Source organism: Perca flavescens, chromosome 13 (genome assembly GCF_004354835.1).
Source record: "Perca flavescens isolate YP-PL-M2 chromosome 13, PFLA_1.0, whole genome shotgun sequence".
NCBI classification, from domain to species: domain Eukaryota; kingdom Metazoa; phylum Chordata; class Actinopteri; order Perciformes; family Percidae; genus Perca; species Perca flavescens.
This window is the reverse complement of record NC_041343.1, coordinates 29,047,354-29,069,485: the sequence shown is the minus strand read 5'-3', so window position 1 is coordinate 29,069,485 and position 22,132 is coordinate 29,047,354. Positions and strand designations below refer to the sequence as shown.

The 22,132-nt window shown below is 41.2% G+C and overlaps 1 protein-coding gene across 2 annotated transcripts in view; it reads right to left on the bottom strand.

Moving 5' to 3' along the window:
* Positions 1–3,062, bottom strand: part of dbn1 (drebrin 1) — a 154,936-nt gene extending 151,874 nt beyond the window's left edge. For both annotated transcript variants that reach the window (XM_028596220.1, XM_028596221.1), the window contains exon 1: positions 2,718–3,062. In XM_028596220.1, coding sequence (XP_028452021.1) covers positions 2,718–2,800 — 83 coding nt within the window. In that variant the 5' untranslated portion in view covers positions 2,801–3,062. The remainder of the gene's footprint in view (positions 1–2,717) is intronic.
* Positions 3,063–22,132: the final 19,070 nt, after the last annotated feature.

The window sequence follows — 22,132 nt, the reverse complement described above, 5'->3', positions numbered from 1 at the left end:
GGAACCTACAGAGAATGATGAGCCGAATCTGCAGCTCCACTCGGCTTTATGAGATTTATAGTGAGTGTGAGCTCATTGTTTATCTGTCCGGCTGCAACTTTACTGTTCTGGTTCACCCTCATTGCATCGCTTTCAACTAAAAAGCCACTGTACACTACCTGCTCAGCAGCAAACAGCAGACAGACACAGCTGGTGAACATAATGGAGCATAAAGGGGTGCTGAAATGAATCATTGCGTTGATGCATCGCAATCAGAACCGGACGATTCTGCATAGCTGCAGTGACAGACCATAATTGCTTATGGCCTACTGATGTTACTTGTTGAGTTTCCAGTTGCTGTTTTTTTTTTTTTTGCTTTTTCTCTGTTGTCAGCTACATCCAGGAAGTGTCTTTCTTAAGAGCAGATACAAAAAAAAAAAGGGAGTTCATGTTTATCTGACTGCTTGAATTTGTTGATGAAAACCATGTGTAGCAATATACAGGGTGCGATTTGTGAAAAAAAGCAGGGGGGGGGAGGGGGAGGATGTTTTTGGATCATGTACAACAAAACATGTAAGAATAAAAATCCCCTTTCCAATTCCTTGGATATTGTGCCACACAGCCAGGTGCTGAAACACTTATACGCTTCAATATCCAATGGAAAATAATCTCAGAATGAAACAGCCCAACATGGTGTCTAGGGCTGTGCTCGATTAAAGAAATTCTTAGTCGACTAACACTCATTCAATTGCATCGACTAATCGATTAGTTGATATAATCGACAGATCTGTAAATCTGAGTTTCTCCGCAAAGAGTCATGCAAAAGCACCACTTTAATTCTTGTGTTTACCAGAGATGTGCTCGTACGTTTCTTGGAAATAAATCATTCAGCATGAAAAAAGCATCAAACATGACTAATGGACTAAAGAAATCTAAGTTGACTAAGACCAAAACGACCGATTAGTCGACTAATCGACTAAGAGAGAGCAGCCCTAGTGGTGTCAACATAAAACATAGCGTGTTCAAGCGGTGGAGCGGAGTTCACTCTCTGCGGCGAAAACAAAATACGTTCACCCAGGGTTCCTCGGGAGCGTTTTAATCCAGATCTTTTTCCTAAACCTAACGATTTGTATTGGGGCCAAAATGTCTCTAAATCTTTCTGGCTTAACTAACTGTAAAACGTTTACACTGCTACAGTAGTGACTGCAGGCTTATCATGATCAAGGACAACAGGTTACAGTTTAACTCCAAACCAACAGTCGTGCTCAAAGTCAAATATTACCTCCTCCAATGGCTTTTACCTGCTTCATTAACTCCAAACACACACACACACACACACACACACACACACACACACAGTCAGTCTTATACAATTCCTCCAGCAAATGGCACTCTTTTCCCTTTAGCCTCACTTTAATTCACCTGTAACTTTCCTATTCCGGGTTCATATGCTGGTGGGACATCTAAGATAGAAAGTCCTTCGTAAACAGTGCTGCATTCAGGTGCTATTATGTCTGTGGGCTCAGATTATGACCCTGGTGGTTAAATATTAACTTCTTATTCTGGTTTACTAAAAAAAAAAAAAGAAAAGAAAAAAGAATAAATAAAAAAGGTGCTTACTGTGTTTTTGTACCAACGTGTATCATACACAAAGAGAGCATTTATCAACGACTTAAAAATCCCACTGAAAATAGCTGCATGTCCATATTTGGAGACAATTTTCTTTGCAACGTATTATCCGACTTTGTCTGGAATTCGTATAAAATTCCCCACATGTAAAAGTAAAACTTAGTGGTCTTTTCAAGATCTTGTTTCATGAGGAACTAGGACATCCGTATACTGAGGTTTGAGCAGTGATTTCACTGTCACATCCAATACTAAAAACTACTGCGTTTTATTACCACCTTGCACTTTCCCAAAGTGAGCAAAGGCTACAGAGGAGGATGATGATGATGATAGCGCCACCCCAACACCACCATCATCCACCCCCGGCCTCGCCCCTCTCCTCGTTTTAGGGATGCAGGGGCTCATCAGTATCTCTGGACCAGGCCCGCTTACCCCTGCTGACGAGACACACACACACACACACACACACACACACACACACACACACACACACACACACACACAGCTGCATCGCGTTGCATAAAAGCCTGAAATTGCTTCCAGCTGGCTGTGAGTAAACCTGGTCCCGACTGAGAGGAGAAACTCAGAGGAAACAAAGCGGTCCGCTTGCACAATTGTGCGTCCAGTGCGCACACAGTGTTGCACTGCACAGCAGCACGTTGCCTCGACTCTGCAGCGCAGTTCAGTTCTCACTAAAAAAAAAAAAAAAAAAAAAAATCAACTGCTGATCTCTGATTTATAACCCCAAAAACCAAACTCTCACTTTCACTGCTTTAAAGCTTGGTCCGGCTCGTAGATGTGCGTAATGCGCTTAATTACGAACACATCACATGTGGAGCAGTGAATCTGCCCCGGCCTGCGCGTCTGGAGTTTTCGCCACTAAAAGGTATGAGGATGATGAGGATATGATGATGCGTGCACGGTGCGCCCCTGTCCTGCGCATCCTCAGCGTGCACCAAGCCGGACAACAACCCCCCCCTCCCACCCCACCCGAGGGGAAGCCAAGAGAGCAGCGACGCATCGAACCATGGAGAAAAGAAGGGATGGGAGAGCGAAGTGGGGATGGAGGGGGGGAGGAAAGAAGGGATGGCCGGGCCGGCCGCAGGACTCACCAGTCGGTGTCCGAGGTCTCGTCAATGACGTCCTGGTAGGCGGTCAGCAGGGCCAGTCTGTTTTTGCCGAGATTCACAGCCATGTTTCTGTCCCTGCAAGCATCCAGACCGCTGCTGATGGAGAGAGAGACACGGAATGAGACTACGGAGAGGAGGAGGCTCGGACTGGTGGAGACAAAGAGACGAGAACGGTGTCCGATGGGTCCTAGCGCCGGATTATTACCGGCTGCACAGTCTGACGGGTCCTAGTGCAAGAGGAGTCAACTTCTTCTATAACTTTGTTTTCTTCACTTCTTTAAAAGAGGATAAACGGGAGAGGATTAGGGCCACCTCTGAAAAAATGCGTTTGAGTTCTGAGTTTAAAGTCATAATTATTAAAATACGGCCAGAATTCAAAAATAAATAAATAAGTCAGAATTCTAAGAATGAAGTCAGAATTCTGACTTTTTATTTTTTTAAATCTGAGAATTCTGAGAATTTAATTTTAGGATTGTGACTTTAAAAATGTTAGTACCATTTTTAGTAGCCTACCGCAACAAGAAATCATTCCTACTACAGGCAATACAACTTTGGAACACTGAGTGTTAGATAAGACTCATATACATCACAATACTGCACTAAGTGCAACTTAGGTTATACTTATATCTTTATAAATACTATTTAAGTAGGTTGCACATTTTCCACTTGTATATATATATACACACGTTTGTACATTCTTTCCTTTGTATTTTGTATCTTTATTTTTGAATAGTTGTTCTTGTATTCTATCATAATAATTATTTTTTGCATATTCTGTATGTGTGTGGTCTTACTTTTGCTGCTGTAGCAATGAAATTTCCCAATTTGGGATCACTAAAGTCTATCTAATCTAATATCCAAGGGGGGGGGGGCAAATCTACAGACTGGAGAAAAAAATCTCTGTTTGGTACAGATCCACTATGCACTATAATCATTTCATATTTTTAAATGAAAATATTGATACAAAAATGATAATTTCCTCCTGTATCATGAATCATATCGCAATATCAGTCAAAATAATCGCAATTACTTATTTCCCTCGTACAGTGCAACCCTTATTGAGAATACTGATTTCCAAACAAACACGGCACATTAACAAAATTCCCTTCAAAAATAGAGCTTTTGCCTCGACCCGGAAACCTAGGAGCATATTTATAACAATTCAAAATAAATAACAAAATAACAAAAGAAAATAGAAATATAAAGGGCTATCTCAAATTAACTTAAGTGTCTCAAGTAAAGAAAATAATGTAAGGGCTTTCTTGTCTTTAACCTGTTTCAATGACTTACATAAGAGCTTTAGCTCATTCTTCCAATGGATCAGGGAGGGTTTAGTCTTAAAATATCTACATTTATGTAAACGTTTCTTTCCTAATAGAACAACTTCTTCTATAACTGCTCAAAAACTTGAACTCAACGGTCACGTTCTATGCTTCAAAGAATTCAACACTAAACAAACATTTTCTATCAAATCAAAGCATTTATGGGTGTAATGTTTTAAGGAGGGAAATGACCCAAATGCAGTTCAGTGAATTACTTAAAAAGTGAAAAAAAGCTTACTGGCATGGAGCAACAGAGAGCGAACAGGTGAACAGAAATGAGGGAGGGAGGGGGGGACAACATTGACAATCTGGCATGATGGGCTGGTATAAAACCTGTAGGGGGTAATTGGGAAATTAGGAACAGGTGAGTGTGCAGGTGGTTGTGGGAGTTTCATATAAACAAGGTTTATTGACCATGAATTAAAAGTGTAAAACTATAGTGGTTAGAAGTTGGTGGTAGTAAAATAAATGAGTCAAACGTCAGAAAAAGCAACAAAAAGATTTTTAAAAAGTCTCAAAAACAGGATAAAAACGTCAGAAAAAGTATCAAACTCATCGAAAACAGCATTAAAAAAAAAGGGTTAAAGAGGGGACATGGTCGGCGGAAAGGGTTAAAGGTCCCATGTCGTGTTCATTTTCAGGTTAATATTTGTATTTGGGGTTTCTACTACAACATGTTTACATGCTGTAATGTTCAAAAAACACATTCTTTTTCTCATGCTGTCCGTCTGAATATTATTGATTCACCTTCTGTTTAAAACGCGCCGTTTTAGCGCCGGTTTCTTTAAAGCTACTCACCCAGATCCTACTCACGCTTGACACCGTGGCGCGGGCCTCCAGAGATGGCATGCGAGCTACGAGCCTGCACAGAGACGTTTATGCTCAACGCATTGTTCGTTGCGCAATATACTCCCTGAAACACCAGGGGTGTACAAAAAATTATCTGTGAATAAGCAAGCAGAAGAGAAGAAGTAGAGAGCGGAAGTGAAGAAAAGAAAAAAAGTTGCAAAAAATGTAAAATGCTCAAGTTAAAACAAGGTCAAAATTGTACTTATGTACAGTACTTGAGTAAAAGCACACTTAGTTACATTCCACCACTGCCCTGAGCGAGGCGGTCAGTGATCGGCGATCCATACTCCCTGAAGTAAGAAGTCATGTATGTCAAGTCATTTCAAGTCATCTTTATCTATGTGTAGTTTCTGTCGCCCCCATGAGGAATTCTAAGTAATGACAACAAAACAGTCGGCGCGTCCACATGATACAAGCCTTCCGTGATCGCTTAGTGCTCCCACCCCCTCTCCACACAGTTGCTAGTAGCCAAGGAGGACAAGGAGGATTAAAAAAACATGATGGACTCTTAAGAAGAGGTCTTTATCTTCACTCGAGTTTCTGCCCGGGAAAGTCGCCGGACACCACAATCTTCTGAACATAGTCACACTGAGAAATCCAGAGAGAGTTGTGTGGCGCTGATAGTCTTAATTAGCTTTGTAGCAACTCATTTCAGTCGTTCATTAATATCAAAAAGTTACACACTAAAGCTTTAAAACAGCATAAGCTGACCCGAAGTGCTTTACAACCAGGGCAGATAGGGTGAAGTACGCCTCGATACATAGATAAACCACAGCAGGCTACATAAATAAAAACGTACATAACACAACACCACAAAATGTGATACAGAACAACTTGAATGGTAAAACCAACGTCAAAAAAGAAAGAAGTGAGATAAGTGAATTAAATTAAATGGCTTAAAAAGCAGTATAGGGAATAAAAGACCAGGAGGTGGCTTGACGGAAGCCAGGCAAATGCAGTACATTGTTTCTTTACACCATGATTGAACGGTGTGTACGACTAAAACTCTGCCCCTGAACGCATGAGCTTCTTTTCTCTCTCCCACAAGTTAGAAATCTAGAATCAGGCAGACTCTCCCCAGCTGCCTCTGGCAGCAGAAATGTGTCAGCGTGTCTCCTGTTGCGTCGGCTTCCCTGCAGCCTCACAGGGGAGACGTACAGTATGGAGAGTGTGGCTGCAGCTTGCTGTCCCTGCAGGACACACAGGCTTCTAAAAACCATCTAGTTCCTAGAGCAGCTACAGATCTCCGTGATGTCCATGCAGCAAAGCGCTTCACAGATGATGCTGCAAGTCAGCACAAATATTCACAGATATTATGTGTACAGTTTGTATATATGTGAGTGTGACATGAATCTGCATCATATAGTGGGAAACAACTAAGAAACATTTGCTGTTCCTTCCATCCTTATACCATTAGTGTGGCAGAAAATGTAAAGTTTTTCCTGAGGCTTGAGTCGTTGGAAAGATCATGTCACTTTAATCAAAAGGGTTTTTTCTCTGTGGGGCGCCCTGGTAGCCTGAGAGATATTCTCCTCTGTATGGTGGCCAGTTTGGGACATTTCAGAGACAGCCTGTCAGATTTAGATTAACTTTCATTAGTTGACTATCAGCCTCAAATGCATTCATGGGATATGATATGAACAGTGGTGGAAAGTAACATTTATGATTTTGATTTCTTTATTTGAAAGGGGACAGTGAACATTAATCAACATTAAAACAATGTAAATGTGCCCGAGTTAGCTCAAAAGTGCTAATTGTCATCGGTAGTCCCCTAGCCAGATGTAAAACAGGCAACCTTTAAAAATAATGACAGGTATAAAATCATACAACACATTGTGGTTAATAAATACAATTCATGTAAAATACTTGTGTAAAGTTTAAATGCACACAGAAAGCATTTGTGCCCACAAGTTTGGCTCTCTACCAGCCATTTTTTTGCATTCTTTTTAAATGAAAAGAATGACATGAATGACACAATGAATTAAAAAACTGTCCTCCCGGAAAACGCCCATATAAGTCGTTTGTTCAAGCAGCAATTATGACCTATATTTATGTTTAATGGCAGCGCCCTCTAGCAAAGCAGGAAGTAATGTGACGAAGAATAAGAGTGTTAAATAAGGAGAGATGGGTCAAACGAACAGGACTATCACTCAAGACGGCCGAAGTCCGTGTCCCATTTGAAAATAAAAGTAAACAGCGAAACAAAAAGCAACAAAAAGCTACGTCTAGTTCTGCGTCGCGTGCGTAACCGGAGCGTAACGTCTGATTTTACCCAAACCATCTTTTTCCAAACTTATCTAAGTTGTTTTTGTGCCTAAACTGAAACTAAACTGCGACCGTTTCACAACATTAACAATGTGTTTATATACTACACAATTACAGTACTTAAGTACACTTTTGTGGTACATGTACTTAAATTAAGTACTTCCATTTTCTGCTATTTTGTACTTCACTACTTTTCAGAGACAAATGTACTTTTTACTGCACTACATTTATATGATAACTAAATAGGCTATCTATAAAAATGTGTTTGATTTGATTGACATTTGTACGTTTTAAAAGGACAAATACGGCGCAAAATGAACCTAGGGGTTAATCACACATGTGTACCGAGTCGACCGTCCTCTGGGATAGGCTTTCATGCTAATCAAATGTGACCAGTTTTAGCCCAAAACGCTAATTAGCTTATAATGCTAGTCATCGGGGCACGGGTAAAGTAAAAAAACTGGTCGTGACTGTTTGCCCAAGATGGCGCCTGCCTGTATACGTGAACAGTACTGTCTTTATAAACTATCTTTTTAATAAACTGTCTGTACACTTACAAAGTTCTCAATGCTTCGGTTTACATGTACGGACCCTCATTATGCTACCGTGGAAGTGTGGTGCTATTTTGAGCCTTGTTAGTGGTGTAGAAATAGTGATTTCTTTTTACTTTAACCGTGCCCCGACGACTAGCGTTATAAGCTAATTAGCGGTTTGCGCTAAAACATATCCCAGAGAACGGTCGACTTGTTACACGTGTGTTTATTTTGCGCCAGATTTGTCCTTTAAGTTAAAGGTCTATGATGATAGAAGTACAAATAATGAATGAACCAAAATCTCAGTGACCTGATGCTCCAAGAATCCCTCTCAGAGCTCTTTTGTGTGTGTGTTTAAACAAACAAACAAAAAGCCCTCGTGAACGATTGACTGAAAATGAGCTTCTTTTCTTCTTTTTCCTGGAAAAGTTTGACATTTGGAGGTTCTCCCCCTGTCTGGTGGCGGCTGTGGTTGGTTGCCAGGGGAACCTGCCTTGCCTCAGAGGGTTGAACCCCCACACGGGCAGCCTGGGTGTTTTTCTCCCAGGCTTGGCTGGCACCGAGCCCACATACCTTCTCCCTCGGCTCTCAGAGAGAAACACTGGGGCTGGGGGAGAATAGAGGAGAGGGGCGGTGACGCTGCTTGCCGCTTTAATTGGCACAAACTGCGACGTAGCACAAGGTGAACCTTTGCATAATTTATTGCATAATGCTGACGTGTGGCAGGAATGATATTTACCATCCAGTTTAGCGGTTAGCATGCTAACGTTTGCTAATTAGCGCTGAACACAGAAACAGTACAGAGTACCAGCTGAGGCTGACGGGAATGTCAGACACACTTGTGTCTTGTCCTGTCTCTCTCTTTGCCCAAACACCACCACCCCCACCTCACAAACACACAAACACACACACACACACACACACAGGTGTGTGGCACTATCTTTGTGGGGACCCGTCATTGACATAATGCATTCCCTAGCCCCTTACCCTAACCGTAACCATCACAACTAAATGCCTAACCTTAACCCTTACCCTAACCTTAACCATCACAACTAAATGCCTAACCTTAACCCTAACTGTAACCATCACAACTAAATGCCTAACCTTAACCCTTACCCTAACCTTAACCATCACAACTAAATGCCTAACCTTAACCCTAACCTTAACCATAACAACTAAATGCCTAACCTTAACCATCACAACTAAATGCCTAACCTTAACCCTTACCCTAACCTTAACCATAACCTAATTCTAACCCTAAACCTAAAACCAAGTCTTAACCCCCAAATAGCCCTTTAAACTTGTGGGGTCCAGCATTTTGGCCCCACAAAGCTGTCGGGACCCCACAAGTATACTGGACTCCCGGTTTTTGGACCCCACTAATATAGTTAAACAAGACCACACACACACACACACACACACACACACACACACACACACACACACACACACACACACACACACACACACACACACACACACACACACACACACAAAACAAACACAACGTCTGCAGGAAACAACGAAGACCTGCAGGGTGAGGAGATTTAATTAATACTAACCCACTTAACAGGAGTGGGAGCGGCCGGTGTGTGTGTGTGTGTGTGTGTGTGTGTGTACGGTGGCCTGCAGTTACCATAGTTATTTCCTAGCTCTGATTATCCTTGTTGAAAACAACCGGGAAAGTAACTCAGAAATAATATTAATAATCACGCAGACGTCTTCCTGTCAGATGAGGAGACGGTGGAGATTCTTCTCTGTTTTCTATGAAGAATAAAGTAGCTGTAGCTATACTGGATGAGGCCCACTCTCAAAGTGCAAATCTCCTCCTCTAAAGAAGCTGCTGCAGAGTGAGCTGACACTAAACTGCCTTCTCTTAATGGAGCCTCTGACTGGGCAAATTAGGCTGTCAGGGCTGAACGCTGGAGATTACACCGACTCTGCAATATGCCAGCTTCATGGAGGAATAAATAACACTTAGAAAATCAGGGACTTTTAATCCGCCAAATGGTCACGAAGAAGCAGCCATAACTCCTTCAGAATTAGGTCAGTCTGAAAATGAAAAATAAATGATTTTTGAAAGAAGAGGGAAGAACTCCATTTAAATGGAATGATTTATTTTGTTTGGATTTCATACCTGGAAGCAGCTGTAATACTCACTTTTGTAAATGGACTGTATTTATATGGCGCCACTTTTCTAGTCTTAATGACTACTCAAAGTGCTTTAATATAGTACAGGAACCATTCACCATTCACACATATTCATACACTGTGGAACATGGAACTGCAGGGCCAGGGATCGAACCACCAACCTTCTGATTGGCATGCGACCGCTCCACAACCTGAGCCACAGCCATGTTTTTCTTTTAAAAATAGTTGTATTATTGTCTTTCTGTGGGTCCTGAGGAGGGGAGAGACTTTGTAGAAGCTAATGGAGATCCACATAAAAATACAGAATACGTACGGTAGCCTTAAGAGCTCAACACATCCTTCACCCTTTTTCAAAACAATGCCCATAATGCAACCTGACTGGCGACAGTTATGCTATGCTAGTTAGCGGCTAAGTTATCCTGATGGAGCCTGCAGCAGGGATTGTTTCCTTGTTGTCCTTTTGGGTCACGTTTTTCAACACTTATTTTAGTCACTGTCAATAAACCTAATTTGTGACATTATATAAAAAATGTTAGGTAATAAAAGCAGAAATTATGAATTTCTTTGACTAATAAGACCACAGGATGTTGAGTGGATCACAGACTGTTATATGTCAAAGTTTAGTCACCAAACTGTTTTGAAACCATTTTAACATTTTTTTTCAAATGCTATATAATTGAATAGAACACACCATATTCAATGGAATATAATTAATAGTAATCATTCATTTTACCTGCAAAGAACGTTGCATCCATATAACGTACCTCTCATGCATCCATGTTATTTTGGCGCAATTTGGTTGAAATAAACCCATATTTCTGATATAAAAAACTTTAAAAACTCGAGGACAACACAAGGGTCAGTGCGTTGGAAGCTTAACTGTAAAACAATGGAAAAAAAGATGTGGCTGCTTTTAATTTTATTTTATTTACATCTTAAAGGAGAATTCTGGCCAATTTCTACGTTAATCTTGATCGCTATAACTATGCGTGTAATTTCGATTGAAAAAAACCCGACCCGAATCGGTGCAGGCAACACGGAGTGGCTGCAGCTACGTGAGCTAAAACGGCAGATTTTAGAGTGCCTTTGTGCCTCTTAACAGACACAAAATGCAATTAACATGTCTGTGCAAAATGAACAGGGCCCTTGCGTGACAACAAGACATTGTTTAAATTCACCTACCTACATTCAAATGACAGATAAGTTAGTTAAGACCTCTAGATAATTTTAGGGGTGCAGTGCGTGTGTGACTGCTGCTTCAGCGTGACTGCCTGTTACTGCTCGCTCTTTGGTTTAGAGATTCATTCTGCTCCCCCCGTGGCAGAGGGGGTATTGACTGATTTTATTGATCAGCTTCTATTCTGGGATGTCTCTTAAGAAAGGGGCAGACAGCTGGACAACAAACAAAAGGAAAAAGAAGTCAATTTCCCATCTGCAGTCTGTACGTCTTCCTTTGTCCTGTAGCAATCACAGTCCCTTTTATATGCTCGTGTGTGTCGCTCGGTTCACTTCTTCGCAGCAATAAATGGATGTACGACAGATAAAATAAAAGCTCCAGAATTTTAAATTCTCTCTCTCTCTCTCTCTCTCTAAACTCACGTCCTCAGAGATGGTCTCAGAGTTAAGCCTGGTTTAACAGCAGAGGCTCATCCACGCACATCATTGGTCGGATTTTGTTGGAACGGGGATCAAGTGAAAGGAAACAAAAGCTCGATACAGAAGGTCAAAGGGCTCTATCTTGCACCCAGCGCAGCGCAGCGCAGCGCAAAGCCCGACACAAGTGTCTTTGCTAGTTTAAAGAGGTTCAGTATACTCGCCGTTTCCAACCTGTCTCGCGCCAGTGTGCCATCATGGGAGCGCCGTAGCTATTTATACTCGCGCGTGGTGGTCGCGACACTAGTTGCAGTCTTCTTCTGAACAGAGGTGGCGCTAATGAGGAAAGGCTACCGACTTTGCTCTTTCCACGGACTAGAAGAAGAAGAAAAAGGTAAACAACGGCGAAGAGAAGCACTTTGAATACTTCAGAATGTCTGCACGATTCGTTGACCTACTTCGTCGGATCATGTTACGCCCAAAACACACCTATGAATTAATGATGACAATAAATAAAACTCTTTTGAACCATGCGCCCGGCGCACGGACCCTTTTTTCAGCCGTTAAACTAGCAAAAGTGGATTTGTACACGCCCTAAACGCACCTCGCCAGGCGCTTCACACCGTGCGCTTAGTTCGCTAAAATAGGGACCCAAATATGAATACTCCTGTTGTTAAACATCTAAAGGGGATTTTGGGTCAGGTCGTGTATAGCTGGTTGGTTAGGATGGGGGGTCGGGGGGGTTGTTTGCATTTCTTTATACCAATTACAATCCTTTTGGGCGGCACTAAGCTCCGGACACAATAACGGTGACTCTGCAAAATAGTCTCGGGAAGGAACTTGTTTAGTAGCTTGGCTCCGCCCTCCTACCTACTTCCGCTCAATTTTCATTTCCCTTCAGTACGTCGTCTGGGATTGCGGTATAGTCTTGGGTTTTCTCCGGCCAAATCTTTACCGGTCCAATCAGAACCCTATTGTCCTATGTGTTTGTGTCTAAGTGCAGTCCAAGTGAGTGATTAAGCGAGATCTCTGCAGCCGCCCAGCAGCCACAGACCGGGCTGCAATGTAACCCTATGGGGAAAATGTTCATCGTCAATTTGGTCCACTAAAAGTGCTTTTTTTTGTTGTTGTTGCTACGGACAGGCTCAGATTAATATTCTAAGTGTCTGACAACATTATGGAAAGGATCCCTTCAGAGATAGACCTTTAAAACCTCTTTGAGGCCTTCCAGAAACAGCTCTGAAGTCGCTAGCGCTAAACCCACCAGACTCCATTTTAAAAAGTAACACTTTTAGCGTGTATACACGCATTCGTCCACAGCAATCAACACCAATCGGTCCCAAAACGTCCCAGTTGGAGAGTAAATGCCGTAAACATATTCTTAGTAAATCTTTACAACCATTCCCAGAAAGAACTATTCAGGCCTGCCTTGTTGCACGATCATAATTTTCTTCCGATACGTTGAACTATTAGATGTCTGTCTAGATATGTGGAGATTTTATTTACAGTCTGAGCCGGTCAACTGTCAAAGACAAAGAGGAGAGGCTTCAAAAGGAAATATTTATGAGTCTCAAAGGGTTAAAAGTCTGTCAGGCTGTACAGGAGGAATACAACTCACATTCCAAACCAGTGAGACGGAGCCCCGTGGTGATACTGTAATCCACAAAACAGAAACCGGACAGAGACAGAGATACTTAATGACATGAAATACTGAACCTGACTAAAGTAAACTAGACCAGAAACATAAACTGTCAGGCTATATATTTTTGACTGTTTTTAGATATTTAGCTTTGTCCTGACGTGGTACCGTTACTATTTTGTCTTATGTAAAGCACTTTGAATTGGCTTGTAGTTGAAAGGTGCGTTATTGCTTCGGTCACACACACACAAACACACACACACAAACACAGACAGACATATACACACAGAGTCAGACACACACACACACACAGAGACATACAGTACAGGCCAAAAGTTTGCACACACCTCATTCAATGCGTTTCCTTTTTATTTTCATGACTATTTACATTGTAGATTCTCACTGAAGGCATCAAAACTATGAATGAACACATATGGAATTATGTACTTAACAAAAAAGTGTGAAATAACTGAAAACATGTCTTATATTTTAGATTCTTCAAAGTAGCCACCCTTTGCTCTTTTTATTAATAAGGGAAAAAATTCCACTAATTAACCCTGACAAAGCACACCTGTGAAGTGAAAACCATTTCAGGTGACTACCTCATGAAGCTCATTGAGAGAACACCAAGGGTTTGCAGAGTTATCAAAAAAAGCAAAGAAACACATGGAATGAGAAGGTGTGTCCAAACTTTTGGCCTGTACTGTATACACACACACATAGACACACACACACAGACATATATACACACACACACACACACACACACACACACACAAACACACGTACACACACAGACACAGACATATACACACACAGACACACACACACATACACACACAGAGACAGACACACAGACTAACAGACATATACACACACAGACATACACACAGACACACACACACACACACACACACACACACACAGACAGACACACACAGACACACACAAAGAGACACAGACATATACATACACACACACACACAGACACACACAAAGTGTAGGTAACAAGGTTCCTGCAGCAGACTGAGGAATGTGTTCATTTCCTCTTTGGTGTGAATGTTATCTGGACGTTTCCTTTTGGAACACACTGGGAGCAACAGTCAAAGTTATTCAGTACATTAAAGAATTCAACATATGAATGGGACAGCACTCAATCTGTAGGATTTACCATCAGAAGGAAATAAAATGTTAGAAACAGGTTTTTCTTTTATCTCAACTCTCAAGAAAACGTGACACCTGAGATAGAAGATGACAACTTTCTTTTCTTTTAAAATAACTACTTTATTTGTAAACAACTTTAATTCTCTTAAAATTACAACTTTTTTCATTCAAGTATTTTTTAAATTACAACTTCTAAAATCATGAATTTTTGGAAAATTACTACTTTTTGCATTAAACTAAAATTATTAAAAGTTCTTTAAAAAAATACTTTATTCTCATTATTTTGCTAATTAAAATTGCCTTTTTTTCTTTTCAAATAAAAATGTATTAATCCTAATAATCGGGTTGCTGCTGTGATAAATTCCCCAGAATGAAAACTCAGATCTGTGCAGTCCCATTTCTTCTTTTTATCAGATCTCTGTCTCCATCTAGTGTTCACACAGAACAATCACAGGACGTTCACAGAGGCAACTATTATTATTTGTTTTTAGGTATTTTAAGGTATCTTTAATTTATATACAAAAGTTTCACAGTTGATATCAAATAAAACCTCAAATTAAATATCGATGCCTTGTCAGAAACTAAATAATGAAATAAAATCATTTGGGTCACAATTTAAAGGGTTACTGCCGTTCTTTTTAACCTGGACCCTATTTTCCTATGTGTTTTTGTGTCTAAGTGACTGATGGGAATAACAGTCTTGATATTGGTCCAGTATTAAGCGAGATCTCTGCAGCCGCCCAGCAGCCACAGACCGGGCCGCGATGTAACCCTATGGGGAAAATGTTCATCGTCAATTTGGTCCACTAAAAGTATTTTTTTTTTTAGCCACTGACAGGCTCAGATTAATATTCCAAGTGTCTGACTATGGCAAGGATCCCTTCAGAGATGGACCTTTAAAAACCTCTTTGAGGCCTTCCAGAAGTCGCTAGCGCTAAACCCACCAGACTCCATTTAGAAAAGTAACACTTTTAGCGTGTATAGAGCCAACATATTTTCACATGGGAATCGGTAAACTATGTGTTGAACAGAGTTGTGATGGTTGGGAAAGTGGGAAGATGACCCAAAACAGCTTTTCATAGTTTTATTTTGTTTCGGTCAACTTTGAATTAAGTGTGTTTTACGATGCTAAAATTATAGTTTATTTACACGGAGTCTGGTGGGTTTAGCGAACGTAATTTTGCGGATGTTTTTACGTTAAAAAAAAAAAAAAAAAAAAGGATCTTACTGTTTAACAGAAATGTTGACCTGCTTAGAAATCCAGGGGCGTCGGACTTGGGGGGGAAAAAGGGAACAGAGTACCCTGGGCCCTCATGTGAGGAGGGCCCAAAAAAAATGCTAGAATGAATAGCTGTGGTTGCGGGGGAGGCGCCCATAGAAAATGCCTTTTCGACAGGGCCCAGAATTTTGTGCTAAGCCCCTGTAGAGATCCTTTCCATAATGTTGTCAGACACTTAGAATATTAATCTGAGCCTGTCAGCAAAACGAGCACTTTTGTGAAGGTAAATACAAGCTGGACAATGTCCCTGTTAACTTCCATTGTAGCTTGTTTCACCACTGCCGACTGCAGAGATCTCGCTTAATACTGGACCAATGTCAAAGATTAGTGTTCCCATCAGTCACTTAGACACACAAACATAGGAAAATAAGTTAAAAAAAACCCGGTTGTTACCCTTTAATGTATGGTTAATTGGTTCATTTTTAAAAGATCTGGGGTTTTCAAGACATGGCGGCTTTATTCACAGCATATTACAACTCAAATCTTACAAAATAACAAATTTATTCGGATACGCTTTACTTCATTCCAATGTTACGGCTTCTTTAAAAATGGTCATATGACTTCTCCCATAAATTACTTTATTCAAGTTAAACTACAAAATAAAGGCACAACTTATTTTAAAATTGTCGTCAAATAAGGTGTTCAGTTTTAAAATTGCAACTTTCTCTTTAAAAAAACGACTCATTTTATCATAACTTCATGACTTTTTTTTTTTTTTTTTTTTTTTTTAAACACAATTTCAACTTAAAATTCTCCAAATCTAAATCTGCCATTATGAAAATGACAGTAGCTTACATTTGGTTCAACCATTACAGTAAAAGAGCAGATATGAACCCAACGGTTTTCAGAAAGATAGAAACAAAACAAAAAACCCAGTCCGGTTTTTAATTAACAGATTACTTTTATTATAAATATACAGTGTTAAAATGGAATGGTACCTGACACTGCCAGCCGTTTTACTTACACTTATAGAAAAAAAAAAAATGGAACTGGAGTTTGTGCTGCACATCTGCAATCGTCAAAAATCACACACATGCAAGAACACAGAGGCCACGCTCAGCCCCAACAAAACGCAACTTTTTTTTTTTTTTTTTTTTTTTTTTTTTTTTTTTTTTTTTTTAAAGGTACACTGTTTAGTATTTTAAGTATTTTATTAAATAAAATCAATGTCTTCATTCATAAATGTCCTCATTGGTGTAAAATGACCTCTGCCAGTGATCTGACTTATCCTCATAAGCAAAGAATTTCTTATCTGTGTTTACATTGGACGGGCAAGTCCAAGGAGGCTTCCATGTCGTTCCACCATTTTGAAAAACTCTAATCGCTGAGAGGGACATAGAGCACTAGCCGACCTGTCTAGCTAATCCACAACGCGTTCTCGTTCAGAGCCAGCGTCACGTGACTGAAACCATCTGAAACGGAGAAGGAGATCAGTGAGAGGAGCTTGTCACTGCCCTAATTTGAAAGCCTGCACTTTAGTTCATAACGGAGGATCGGCTCATGCCGAGCCACAGAAGAAGGAATCCTCGTCGCCAAAAAAAGCGAAAATTGGAAGACATGTTGTCATAGCTTCTTGGCACATAACGGCTACCGTAGTCGCAACACGAATTTGAAAAGGCGAGGCGCTAGAGAGCACTATTGGTTTGAATGCAAAATACAATTTCACTGCTAGATGGGAGAAATTCCTACACAGTGTACCTTTAAACGGAAACGGGTGCGTTTAACACCGGGTTGTGTGGCTTTATATTACCACGGGTTTACAGACTGCTGATTTGGTATCACCTGTGACGCCAACCAATAAACCAGAGACCCACCTACCAAACGAGAGAAAACATACCTCAAAAAGCAGTTGCGCACCGTTTCACACCGTTCCGAGGAAACGGGTCGTTTTCAACCAGGAAACCGTAGCAACAAAACGGTGCACACGGTTTTGAGGTTGAACGTGCCCCAGGGTGCCATTCAAAAGGTCCAAGTCAAAACGGCAGGTAGGGAGACTGCGATTAGACCAGACAGCAGCGGTTCTCTTTAAAAGTTCAACACGGTTTGTGAAAGAAAAAAAAAAGAACCTGTGACCAAACTTCTGCTTTTAAAGTTCCATCTTCTGTTTTCGAGGAGGTAAGAAAATAACAACCATGAGAAGAAATGGTGTCGACGGATTCAAAATGAGATCACAGGAAGATGTGACCGACATTCATTGGTACTTAACATCCAGCGGTTTATAAAAAAAAAAAAAAAAGGTGTCACATGCAGCATGTTTAACATCCATAGGTCGCGTTTACTGCTGGTTGTTCCCCAAAATTGTAACTGTAAGAGGCCCTTACATGAATCTTTGTGAGGACAAACTGCCTGCAACTGCAGAGTTATTATTTTTAAAGAAAAAAGGGTCCATTAGGGATGTGCATTGCAAATTAGCTTAGGCTATAAACACTGTGGTGTGTGGCATAGGTCTATGCTACATACTTGTCCCTATACAAATAAACATAAAAACAAAAAAATCTGACTACATTTCGCATACACCATTCTGCTGCCTCATGCGTTAAATTTGACCGGCCGACAGATTCAATAATCGATTTTAATAATCTATTGAAATAAAACTGCTGGTGTCAGGTTCTCTAATGTGGAAATTTGCTGGATCTTTTTTGGACTTTGGACACTATTTTATTACGATGAACAGACTAAACAAATCGATAAAAAAAGATTTTAAAATTGAGAAAATAATTTGTAGATACATCAATAATGAAAATAAGCTTGTCGCAGCCTAACGCTGGGTTTCCACAGGCAGCTGAAATAACGGCAGAGCGGAGCGATTCAATTCATCCCATATGAGAACAGCGGGAGGAGCATCTTTTGCGGACGGCGGCGAAAGGGCCCCGGATGTTCCCCACCCCCCCACAGTTCACTCCGAGTTTAAAGATGACGATTTTCCTACAGTTTACTTTGTACGTCTCCGTATGACTACAGGGATGTTAACAGCTAGCTTAGCAGAAGGTCGCCCTGGCAGTTGGAATTCCTGGGGAGTTTTTATATACACATTTGTTTTAATAGTAGTAGCATTTTAGTAACGTTAGCATTGTAGTAGTCTATGTCCATGACGTTCCACTTCTGGGATTGCTCTGTTGCCAACGGAAATTTCGTTGGATGCCCGTTGCCTTCGCCTTCCTTTGTGTTGGCGTTCTAACCTCCAGTGGATTTGTGAGGACTATGGTTAACTGCTCCTCAGATCTCTGCAGGGTAAATCCAGACAGCTAGCTAGACTATCTGTCCAATCTGAGTTTTCTGTTGCACGACTAAAACTACTTTTGAAATTACACATGTTCCACCAAAACAAGTTCCTTCCCGAGGCTATTTTGCAGCGGCACCGGGGCTCTGCTCGGCGCTTAACGCTGCCCAAGACGATTGTGATTGGTTTAAAGAAATGGCAATAAAGCAGAGCATGTTTTTTCTCCCATCCCAGAATTCCGTGTGGACTAGCATTGTAGCAACGACGACTAGCTGGTTGCCAGCAATACGTAACGTTATTTGAACTAAACGCTAAACAAAATTTTTCAAGCGGCAAAGTGTGTGACTGGAGTAGAAAACTTACCAAATGGTTTGCGATAGGCCAGACTGACAGACACGTATCAACACCAACAACTCCTTGTCGGCAAAACGCGTACACCGTCGGCATCACGCTGTGGTGAACTCCGCTTGGAATATTCTGCTCGTGATGCCGACAGTGTACACGTTTTGCAGACAATGAGTTGTTGGTGTTGATACGTTTCTCTGAGCCTGGCCTATCGCAAACCATTTGGTAAGTTTTCTACTCCAGTCACACACTTTGCCGCTTAAGTTGCGTTTAGTTTGAATAACGGTACATTGCTAGCAACAAGATAGTCGTCATTGCTACTACTAAAACACCCACCCACACACACACACACACACACACACACATACCAGGAGTACCAACTGCCTGGACAACCTTTTGCCAAGCTAGCTGCTAACATCCCTGTGGTCATACAAAGATGTATCATAAAGTAAGCTGTAGGAAAACCAGTGTGTGTGTACACACACGGGAGAATATGTTGGAGGCACGTTTGCAACTCTGCCCTTTCATTGGCTGCCGCTCTGCAGAAGTTGACTCGGGAGTCGACTTGGGGAGAGCGGTTAGCATCCGGGGCACTTTCGCCGCCGTTGGCGGATTTCGCTCCTATCGCTGTTCTCAGAGGGTACAAACTGAATCGCTCTGCTCTGCCGTTATTTCAGCTGCCTGTGGAAACCCAGCGTTCGGACATTCCACCGTTCCATTTCATGACAAAGGGCCACAGAGTTACTCTTCTGTTAGAATGAATGGATTTCTGTCCTCTTCCTGTTAAAATGTCACATGTTGCACCTTTAATTTGATCATTTATTCTTATGAGCGTTGCTCACATCACTGAGCGCGCCGATGGCCGCTGGGTGTGGAGTCCTGTAGGTCCAGTTTGCTCCGACAGACGCCGCGGAGCCGAGCCAGCGTCCTCCTGCTGCTGCCCCCCCCCCCATGTGTTAAAACACCGGATCAACAGGAGCCGTTGTTCAAGTCAATGGCATGAAGGCTTAATGAGCAAATGACACTTTCATTTGCTTACAAATATCAACTCAATTTTTAAGTATCAGGCACTTCATTTTTAAGTACTTTCCATAGATGAGCAGTGCCGTTTCAAGAGCGATGCTGAAGTAGTGTGCAAAACACCGGATATAACAAATCTGTTTGAACATGCATAACAAAATGTAAACACTTACATCTTTAACTTTATCAAACAGTGGAAAGGAGGGAAGAAAAAAAAGAAATGTATATATACCTAAAGAAACCTTTACAAACTAAAGCTTAAATAACCAAAAACTATTTCGACTCTCATACCGGTTTAACTCTGAACTAGAAGAGCTGTCACTTTGTCATCAACATAAAAAATGAACATGCAGGAAAAAAAAAATAAAACTAACTAAAAGGCAATACAATGTTCAGGAGTCAGACTGGGAGATAAACCGTTCTAGTGGAGCTGTGGTTGGACTGGGCCCTGGGCCCCACCCCCACCCACCCATGTTTGAGAGAGTTATACTTGAAATGAACTAGTTTGTATAAAGTGTCGACTGAAGGCAAAGGCGTTAACGCTGCACAGTGTAGCATTTTAACGTCATCGCAATATCAACTGGAGCAATATACTAGGGTTACACAATTATTGACCCTGGCAGATTATCGGGCCGTGTTTTGGCAGTTTGCAGATTATCAGTATCTGTGTTGCATTTGCCCGATAACCGATAAAGTTAATGAATTCAAAAGTGCGCTACTTTGGCTCGGCTCCAGCTCTGCGTCTGTCCCTCTGCTCCTGTTTCACTCTCCACCGAGTCCGACTTATGGTGCGTTCTTTTTGTCTTGTAATCGCGACTAGTAGCTTGAGTGTGACGTCACATCCGTGTCGGAAAACGAATAACCGCGAGGTTGTCGCGTTCTTTTTGTCACACGATACTACGAGTCGGAGAAAAGATGGATTTTTGTAACATTTTTAGTAACATTTAGGATTCTATTCACCCAGTTATTGACATATTACAGAAATATATTTCAGTTTGATACATGAAAATGACGTTTTGATTAACATTAGGCTACTGCTCTGCTTTCTGCTCAAGACTCGGCTTAAAGCCGTTGTTTTCACCAATTTGCCAATTTCAGCTGCACAAGCTACTAAATAACTAAATCAGGCAGTATTTAACTCCTAATAAGGCTGTAGAGACATGCCTATAGGTAGCAGTATACAGTGCTATGTGTACCACTTCTTCATTTGGTTACAACAAAGACAAAAGTGCTTAAAATTGTAGAAAACCACAATGTTTACTACGTGTGATGCACGACGTAGCCATCTTTGAAAGTGAACTCTGGGTCCTCTGAGTTCAGACGACTTGACGAGTCGTATATATATACACGACCTCGGGGGGGCTCTTTTTGCAACTTCCGGTTCGTAACTCCGGAAAACAACTCGTAGATCGACTTCAGTGGACAAAAAGAACGCACCATTAACGTACAAATGAAATGTACGAGAGTCCGGTAGACCCGGGTTAACTCGAGGTACTGCAATGGGAGAAAAAAAACCAAAACATTTTCCCCATAAACCTCCGTTTATAAAAGAGATGTCTGTTGAACTTTTGACAAAACACTTGCAACTGCAAACACGGTCAAGAGGAAGAGAGAGACGGAACATGGGGAGAAAAAGAAGAAACTTAAGGGATCGTCAACAAAATGGCACGCATCGACGCATAATAGAGCTACTTTACGTCAACGGCTGCAGAAAACAATACGGGGGTAAGGCTATTCACGGAAGATTACTTTAACATTTAATTTCATTAAAACACACAAAAAAAATTATCCCATGACTCTTCCAAAACTTAAAAGAACTTTTACTAATGTCTGAAAGTGTGCGCCGTCTTTCCCATTTTGACGTTAAGACACATAAATGCACGCAGTTCTAAAAAAGTAACAAATGTGCCGTCATTCTTTGCTGGTGGTACGTTACTTAACAGCGTTTTTACCGCCACGTGGCCACTTTTCGCCCTACCGCCGAGCGCGGGCGCTCAGAGGAGCTACCGACACTTTT